The following is a 9,731-nucleotide window of genomic DNA, read 5'->3' on the forward strand; positions in this document are numbered from 1 at the left end:
AAAAACTACTTTTGTAACAGAATTAATAACTCTCTACGTGAATTGCAACCAATAAGGAAAAAGGGACATTGATACAGTGTACCAATTCCCACAGCGTCCTTTCATTGCTCTCATCCATGCAAGACAATTTGGATTATGATAATTATAGATATGACTTACTACATAATTACAACTTTTAAAAACAAATGTCAACAGCAACAATTTTGAAAAAGACGGGAGAGTAGAAGTAACTTCATTTTGTTTAGTAGTGGTAACTCAGAAGTTTTGAAATTTTTTCACAGAAATATTTTTATATGATTTTATAAGATTAAGTTTTTCTATTTATATGTTCTGCTTTCATTTTAATTGTAGTCCAGGTTTTAGCAATTTTCTTATATCTAATAAAATTTATAGTCTTTTTTCTTTTTGTTTACATACACTAAAAATTAAATGATCAATAAGTCATGATAATGAATGTTTTCATGTTAATTATAACTTAATAAAACACATTAATCACAATTCTAACTTAATCTTTTAGATCAATATAAAAGCCATTTTAAGCCAGTTTAATTTGAGGTCAAATCCCTTATAAGGTTAATATAATTTAACTTAGAAATTTAAGACAACGCTGTTTTAATGGTGTAACTATTTGCCTACCTTAACATTTTAGTACTTAAATGAACTTGAGAATGAGAAATGCCTTGAATTTATAATAATTGTGCCTTGAATATATAACATTGCATAACATTTAAATAAATGATACAATTTCATCTTATTTAATAATAAAATCACTTTTCTTAATGATTCAGTTTAAAATTAAACAGCAGAACATTAAGAACTTGTGAAAATAGAGTAATATAAATTTTTTTTTGTAATTATTTATGTGAGTTTTGTGGCCTTTTTGAGGCCTTTCAGTAACCATTCATTGTCAATGCACAAAATAATATATTTACTTAGCTAATTATTTTAGTTACTTAGCTATTTATTATGAGTATGATATATATATATATATATATATATATATATATATATATATATATATATATATATATATATATATATATATATATAATAGCTTTTTAAGAAATAAATGATACTATTTTAACTTTTCAAGCAAGTAATGAAATAGCTTTTCTTAAGGATTTAGTTTAAAAATTGAATATTAAAATATTAAGAACTTATATGAGCCTTTGATTTATAATAATTGTGCCTTGAATATATAATATAGGTTTTAAAAAATATACTATTTTTTTCTTATTAGGTAACAACATCTTTTTTCATATTTTCTTGTGGATTTAGTTTAAAATTAAATAGCAGGGCATTAAGAACTTGTGAAAATTGCATAATATGAACCATTTTTGTAACACTTTTATGTGAATTTTGTGCCCTTTTTGAGTCCTTTCAGTATTCATCCATGATCAGTCATTAAAACAGTTTCTTTTGTGTTCTGTATGCCTGTTACAGTATGTGCTGCTGGTTAACATGAGGGCGTGTAAATTACTTTACTCTTCTGTCTTTTTTGAGAGAACTATTCATTTAAGTGACCCAAGCAACAGGCAAGGTGGAGCTGTTTGGCACACCCATATGACACATTGCTCAAGGGTCTGCAACATGTCTGAGCAAACATAGCAGCAGCTACTCATCTGATCTCACCTCATGCAAATCTATTCAAGTTTCAGGCATTTTCCCATACCTGATGTACGGACTAGCAGCAGCCAAAATGTTTTTCTGCACAGGAATCTGTTCACCTTCCAAAACCAGCACTGCATCTTGAAAACAGTCGTCCTGTCTGAAAGACTGAAGGACCCTGAGAAGCTTCTGGGAGTGCTGAGGGTCCGAAACCACTGATCCAGCATCAGCGCCAGCTCTTTTAGGGTCTGACATGCTGTAATAACACAGTACAGACAGATGTGCTGTTAACACAACACAACAACAGCAACATGCTCCAGGTTTGTGTTGAATAAACAAAATGACAGGTTTAAATCATATAAACTCACTCAAATGTGCGTCAATTAAAGTTGTTCTGGGTATTTGCTAACTTCAGCCGCTCATAGCCATCTGTGTGTGTGTTTCAGGACAGCGAAAACTGCAGAAAAACAGTTCTCGGCTGCTTCATGTCATGGCACTGCACGACGTCACCAGGAAGAGCATTTAGGTTTTTCAAAATAAGAGCCCCCTTTTTTGAAAACAGCACTCAGGTGTCTAATTTCTATATGGCGCAGGTGTCAAACTCCTGAAGGGCCACGGCTCTGCACAGTTTAACTTTAACCCCAATTAAAATACACTTGATCAAACTAAATGAGTCATTCAGGCTTATTTGAAACAAAGAGCATAGCGCAAGTTAATTGTTTGGAACCTAAGTGTGTTGAAGCATAGTTGGAACGAAACTTTGCAGGACTGCAGTCGCCCTACAGTATATATATATATATATATATATATATATATATATATATATATATATATATATATATATATATATATATATATATATATATATATATATATATATATATATATATATATTTATTTATACTGTATGTGTTTTTTCAACACATTTGTAAACATAATAGTTTTAATAACTCATTTCTAATAAATGTTTTATTTTATCTTTGCCATGATGACAGTAAGTATAATATTTAACTAGATATTTTATTAAGACACTTCTATACAGCTTAAAGTGACATTTAAAGGCTTAACTAGATTAATTAGGTTAACTAGGCAGGTTAGAGTAAGTAGGCAAGTTATTGTATAATGATGTTTTTTTTCTGTGGACTATCGAAAAAAATAGCTTAAAGTAGACCGAAATAAAACAAATAAGACTTTTTCCAGAAGAAAAAACATTATCAGACATACTGTGTGTGTGTGTGTGTGTGTAGCTGTATATATATATATATATATATATATATATATATATATATATATATATATATATATATATATATATATATATATATATATAAAACATTATCAGACATACTGTGTGTGTGTGTGTGTGTGTGTGTGTAGCTATATATATATATATATATATATATATATATATATATATATATATATATATATATATAGCTGTTTTAAAGACTAATTATACTGTGTATAATTAAATTATTGCAATAGTTTTGTAAAGTTTTTAGCTTAAGCTATTTACATGCTATTTTATAGCTATTTATACTAATATGTAGACTCCCTGGCTAACATACAAATTACTTCACGAGGACAAAAAGTTTTTAGAGATTTATACATTTACACACACTTTTTATTACATTTATGCAGCATAAGTCATACACGTTGATTAATTTAAGTTTTCATATCAGTGTCAAGATTCATGTCTTTGAAACAGCCACTCTTTGCTCAGGTGTAATGGATTTAAATGAACAATTTACAGGACAGTAAATCCCTCTGTTGCTTAGTCATTAAAAGTGTCATCAATCACTGCTTCCTGTCAGGACATTATATGGGAGAAGAGGTTGGTGTACGCTGGACAAATCTGCCCTTTATGCATGGAAATAAAGAGTATTAAGCTTCTGATTTATGACGTTTGGTGACCTCGAATATGTGAATGAGTGAGAAGAAGAAGAAGATTGAATTAATCTTTCATTAAGAGAGAGCTATATTGTGATTTAACACCCGTTTGTGGCGCTGATCGACTGTGCCAGTTATCATAAAGAGGCCAGAGCTGTTCTCTTTAATTCTGGTGATTCATACGTATTTCAGTGGAATATCAAGAGGAGATTTTAATTAGAGTCTGTAGGATATACCCTTTACCAAGTATAAAACCTTTTATAGCGTATTAAATTGGCCTGGACTATCCGTGACTTGGCATGTCCTCTAGTTTTAATGAAAAATACCCTCCAAACACTAGATGGCGCTCACGGAACATACGTTCAAAATTGCTTGTTAGATTATGGTTATAAATGTCTCCAAAAACTGTAGACAAATAATACACATTAAAAAAAGACATAAGTGGCTAAGTTATCATCTCTACAGTGTCTGTGAGTTTGATAATCCATCTTTTAAAGCACGTCTTTGATGCCAGATTCAATATTCAGAGGCTTATGCAAAGCCTATTTTATCTGACTCTTTCAAGCTTAAACCACATATTCATCAATAATATTCTCTTTTATATTCAGAGTTTACTGCATTGAGTATCTGCACATCATATTCTTAAAAGACATAAACATTCACACTGCTGAAGTAATCAGAAAAATATGTTACAGAGCAGTATCTTATTCTCCCCCTTTTGACAAACTTGGTAAACTTTTCTTTCTTTCTTTCTTTCTTTCTTTCTTTCTTTCTTTCTTTCTTTCTTTCTTTCTTTCTTTCTTTCTTTCTTTCTTTCTTTCTTTCTTTCTTTCTTTCTTTCTTTCTTTCTTTCTTTCTTTCTTTCTTTCTTTCTTTCTTTCTTTCTTTCTTTCTTTCTTTCTTTCTTTCTTTCTTTCTTTCTTTCTTTCTTTCTTTCTTAAGAAGAAGAAGAGGTGTGAAGTTTCCAAGGCACACTTAGCCCAATTCTGGAATATTCTAGGTAAAGGGTTAACAAGGCTAAACATTGCACATTTAGCATTATAAACATCAACATTAAAATGATAAAATCTTTACGTTTCAATAGCATTTTCGAGGTTAAAGTTTAGTGGAACAAGATGCCCACAAGAAAAATATTATAGTTATTTATAGCAAATTCCATAGTGTTTTTGAACCATGTTAAAGTACTTTAATTAATCTGATGTGGTAATTCTATTGCAGCCGTGGTACATAAAATATATCAACAAATAGTTTGTATTTTACTTTGTATTCAAACAATAAGAAAAACTCCCCAGCTAAAACCAACCAGGTTGGCTGGTTTTAGCTGGAAGTAGCTGGTTTTAGCTGGTCTCCCAACCTGACCAAGCTGGATTTAGCTGGTCTCCCAGCGTGGTATTAGCTGGTCTCAAACTCTGGCCAAGCTAGATTCAGCTGGTCTCCCAACATGACCAGCTAAGTCCAGCCTGACTAGCTAAAAACACCTAAGGCCAACAAGCCTGACCTGTTATGACAAGCCTGACAAGCTAAAACAGCTTGACCACATAAACCAGCTAAGACCAGCTTGGCCAAAATTGGACAAAACCCTTCTAAAACCAGCTATAACCAGTCTGGAAACCAGCTAAAGCCAGCTTGGGTGACCAGCTACAACCAGCCTAAACAGCTTAGGCTGGTTCAAGCTGTTTTTTTTTTTTCAGCAAGGAATACATATTTACTGTATACTATTATATATTATTACAGCAGCATTCCTTAACAAAGTGTTGTAAACATCATAATACAGTATTAGTATAGTTCAAAAACTCTAGTACTATTCATTACAAAAGGATTTTTCCAAGTGGGAATAATTGACAAATTATGTCATTTTATATGATAAATGGTTTTAATTAAATTATTTAGCCAATAATATCAATGAAGTATAGTGCTGTTAAAGACATATTATAAAATAAATTACTTATGAGAGGATGTAATACATATAATTATTACAGTTACATCAAGATATTTATCATTGTATGGAAGGAAACTGAATTCCACTGAAGTTTTGATTTTCAGTGGGAGGTTAAAAAAGTTCTGAAAATGTTTTGGGGAAGGTGTTAAGCTTTAGAGAAGCTCTTTCTGATGAGATGTCTTTATTTGCTGTTTATGAAATGTTACTGTGAGCCCAGAATTATTACCGCCACTTCAAGTGGAATGCGATTAGCATCTTTAAGAGGGCCTAATTATTTCTCAAGTGCTATTGTCTTTCTGGATCCCTCCCATTCTGAAACATTCATGGAAAGCAAAGTGAAGGCAAGGTCAGGGCGTCTTTGAAGGTGCTGTGTGTGTACCGTGTGGACCCATTCCTCTTTGTTCAGCCTGAAAGACAGAATAAATGTTTGATAATTAGCCGAGCCTTTGCTGTCCAGAGTTTTCCAAGCAGAGGACAGACTGACAGAATGAGAGCAACCCAAAGACACAGGCACTACGCATTAGTCCATCAACCTCGCTTCCTCATCTGTAACAATCATTCTTGATGAAAGCATGAGCAAAGGTGAGACTTGGAGTTCCAGATCTGTCTGAGAGCAACAGCAAAATTTAGCTTCAGTTTCTTCACTTTCTCTTATTAGACATTAATGGGTTTTCAATGGAGTTCAATATCCTCAACCCCTTTTTTTGACTCGTCAGGCTCCACTGCTCATAACCAGGAGAATTAATTACAATTGATTAAACTCATCTTTGTGGGAAGCCATTCCACATCTAAAAATAATTCACCATTTCCTTTTGTTCTTTAATCAGGCGGGGAAGTTTTCAACATCTCAGAGGAAATTGCCTGACAAAAGAGGGATGTGTTTTGCGATTTGCTGGTCAGGAGACAGCGGGTGGCTGGACTTCTCTTTTATGTCTCTCTGTGATGATGTAGAGCAGAAGATTAAAAGACCTCAAGCAAACACTGTACTTTTATGCCAATGGGATTGCACAGTAGCAAACAGAAGAGTGATTCTGAAGCCAGAATGATATTGTCAGGATCCAGCCATAACAGCCCTGTGTCACTCCTGTCTGTGTTTAATGTCTCATTGTTTGTTTTGTGTTAGATTGTTTCTTTTGTTGTGTTGGCCATGTGCTCCCCTTGCCCATGGCTCCTTGTTTTCCTATGCCTCGCCCCCTTGTTTAGTCCTTGTTTGTCTAATTATGTTCACCTGTGCCTCTTGCTCTCTACTCCCTTTATTTAGTGTTAATTTCCCCCTAGTTCTTGCCTTTTCGTTACACTTTTGCTGCGTCTGAAATTGCCTACTCAATAGGTACTGTATTTGAATTTAAATGCACTACTCGGCCATTTAAAAAGTACAATCTATACAGTATGAATGTGAGTATGAATGGAACTCAGAACTCTGCCATTTTGTCATGATCACAAGATGGTTGTGTTCATTCACTCACATTCATGAATTTTATCGTGTGGCACAATAGGATAGCATAGCATGCATCAAAATCTCGCCGGAAGTTGTAAGTCATCCGGGTACTTTTCGGGTTGTTGAGATCAGATATTTGTGGCCTAAAGTTAACGAAAATTATTTATATTATCTATAAATTGTATTTCATTAACGTCTACCCTCACGCCAACCCAAAACCCAACGATCACAGTAACGTAACAACTGTAGTTGTATGAGTATTATTTGCTATCTATTAAATTGCCCAATAAATTGTATTATTTAACATCTACTCCTACCCTAACACTAAACCCAACCGTCACAGTACTGTAAAAATATTAATTATTTTTATACAGTGTCATGACAAATGCTGCTATATACATGTGCATATCGCGCTTTTTGCTGGCCAGTATCCTATCTAAACTTTTCCTATTTCCTGCATCGGCTTGCATCAGGTTTTATTGTACTATGGAAGTATGCTATTTCGAATGAAGTCTATATTTTTGTGTGCTTGTCTAGCTAGTCTGGTAAGTGCTTGATAGTAGTCTTTTTATTTTTTTTTTTGTCTAGTCTTCATCTAGTTCTAGTCTTTTTGTCCCTTACCTCGAGGTCATTTACCCTTTTGATTTTGTTTCTATTTTTTCTTCTTTCAGCAAGGTAGATGCCATTTCAATTTTACTTTTGCCTTTTGTGATCCTCAGTCGCAGTCTATTCCTTGTCTTTTGTTCGTTCTTTATTTTTAGTTGCTGTGTTTTGCTTTTTGTTTTATTAGCTACAGCTTGTTTGGCCCTTTGTTTTAAGTTTTAGTAGTTTTATTTATTCACCTATTTGATTCATTTAATTTCTCAAGCTCTTTTTTTCCTTTTTTTTTTTTTAAATGTTTTTTGTTTTTACTTTTGTTCTAGTTTGTTTTTGGTTACTCTTCTAGATTTTCTTGTCTCCCCAGCTGTTTAGTCCTGTTGTGTTGCTTGTGCCACTTGCTGCCTGAGTCTCCGCTGGTTGTAAAGTAGATCCTCCTGACTTGATGTTCCATCTGTTTGCCACCCCTGTCCCAAACCTGAGGATCTGCTAGTTACTTACTGACTGCTTGGCCTAAAGTTTTGAATTTCCCCTTTCCTGACCAACCTGTTCCACCCACACAAGACACTCCACACTGTATCGTCCTCCTGAGTTTCCATCCCTCACCAGCCTGTTCTCCTGCCAACACCCTGCACTATTGCTTGTACTGTCCTTCTGCATTGCCATGTTTCCCTCCTGTAAATAAACCTTGTGTTCTCTGGTCTATTCTGCATTTGGGTCCTCCCTGCCAACCCTGACAGATATACTATATTGGTCAGCAAATGCTTGAGTATATGGAAATGGTTGATAACATGGTTGATGACCATTGACATGTTGACTATTCTTAAAAAAAAAACTAAACATATTTATTAATTATGTGATGATTAAGACACTGAGTTGTATCTGGTTAAATAGTCACACCAAATTATCCTGTAAAAATATGGTTTGTCAGACAATAATTGGTGATTGTTGAGCATCATTAGAATTAATTGTTGTTCTTAATTCAATAACTTTTTTTATTTTAAGTGTATGGGTGTTTTCCAGTACTAGGTTACAGCTGGAAGGGCGTCCGCTGTGTAAAATGTGTGCTGGATAAGTTGGCGATTCATTCTGCAGTGGCGACCCCTGATTAATATAGGGACTAGGCGAAGGAAAATTAATGAATGAATTTATTTATTTTTATGATTTATATCCTTAACATTTCACTGATTGAACAGTTCAGCTTGCAAGTACATAACGTACCAACCCAGAACCGCAGAACCACACACGTTTTAGGCACACACAATCTAGGACACACGATTTAGGCAAACCATATATGGAAGCTAACTTACTCTTTAGCTTTATCGCCACCTGTTGAATTTCACAAATATGGTTTCCCATTTCTGTCATTATTATTATATCGTAACAATGATTTTAACATCTCTCCAGTTTCTAAACTCAAATAATTGACACTTATGACTTTATTCATGTGTCCACATAAACAAAGAAAACATAACAGACTGTCCAATTGTAGGATAAAGTGTAATAAACTAATTCAGGATCTTAATATTATCATACTTGGTTAAAATCACTTTGTTGTAAAATATAAAACGCATACAATAATATGTCACATTAAAATGAATTAGCATACTATAGTTAATCATTTAAACAATATATATATATATATAGTTATAAACTGATTATCTTAGCTGATTATCTTATTATAATTGTAAGTATAAACTACTATCTTTTACAAAACTGTCACAGCTGTTATATATATATATATATATATATATATATATATATATATATATATATATATATATATATATATTAATTTTTTTATTAATTATTAATAGTTAATTTGTTCCTATTGCAAAATTTTGGTTTAAAAACAATTTATTGCTTACTATAAATTACTATTAAATGTGGGAAATCATTAATTAAAAGGTTATTAAATTGTTAAGCAAATAAACACTATTTAATCGCTTGAGTAAAATATGAATATAGTGTTATACATTTTACATGTAAAAAGTTTTTTTACTACATGTATTATTGCCTATATTAACTTGCTATTTTTGCCTTCATTATAAATAAATACATTATATAAATTAAACCTGTCCAATTTAGATCGTTCAGCAAGGCCAGCAAACGAGCGCGGTTAAGTTGGTTTTGTTTTCGATATTCCTGACACATTCAGTGATACACGGCAATAACTCAAAAACCTCTTACCCTAAAAAGATTTAAAGTGTGTTTCCAACAAAAAGGCAAAGCTGGTTATGTTTCACAGCTGTCTTTTTC

At 32.7% G+C, this 9,731-nt stretch overlaps 1 protein-coding gene and 1 long non-coding RNA gene across 2 annotated transcripts in view; one reads left to right on the forward strand and one right to left on the reverse strand.

The window, feature by feature from the left end:
* Window positions 1-2,119, reverse strand: part of gan (gigaxonin) — a 39,505-nt gene extending 37,386 nt beyond the window's left edge. The window contains exons 1-2 of the mRNA XM_087293018.1: window positions 1,977-2,119; window positions 1,673-1,864 (exon numbers count right to left, since the gene is read on the reverse strand). Of these exons, the coding sequence (XP_087149144.1) occupies window positions 1,673-1,863 (191 nt within the window). The 5' untranslated portion in view covers window position 1,864; window positions 1,977-2,119. The remainder of the gene's footprint in view (window positions 1-1,672; window positions 1,865-1,976) is intronic.
* A 1,288-nt stretch (window positions 2,120-3,407) lies between these two features.
* LOC108179959 (uncharacterized) lies at window positions 3,408-8,183 on the forward strand. Its single transcript, XR_015514789.1, has 3 exons — window positions 3,408-3,446; window positions 4,441-4,498; window positions 6,265-8,183. It is a non-coding gene; the product is annotated as an uncharacterized LOC108179959 (long non-coding RNA).
* Window positions 8,184-9,731: the final 1,548 nt, after the last annotated feature.

The sequence above is a fragment of the Danio rerio genome, chromosome 18 (assembly GCF_052040795.2).
Source record: "Danio rerio strain M-AB ecotype USA chromosome 18, GRCz13ab, whole genome shotgun sequence".
In the NCBI taxonomy this organism is placed as follows: Eukaryota; Metazoa; Chordata; class Actinopteri; order Cypriniformes; family Danionidae; genus Danio; species Danio rerio.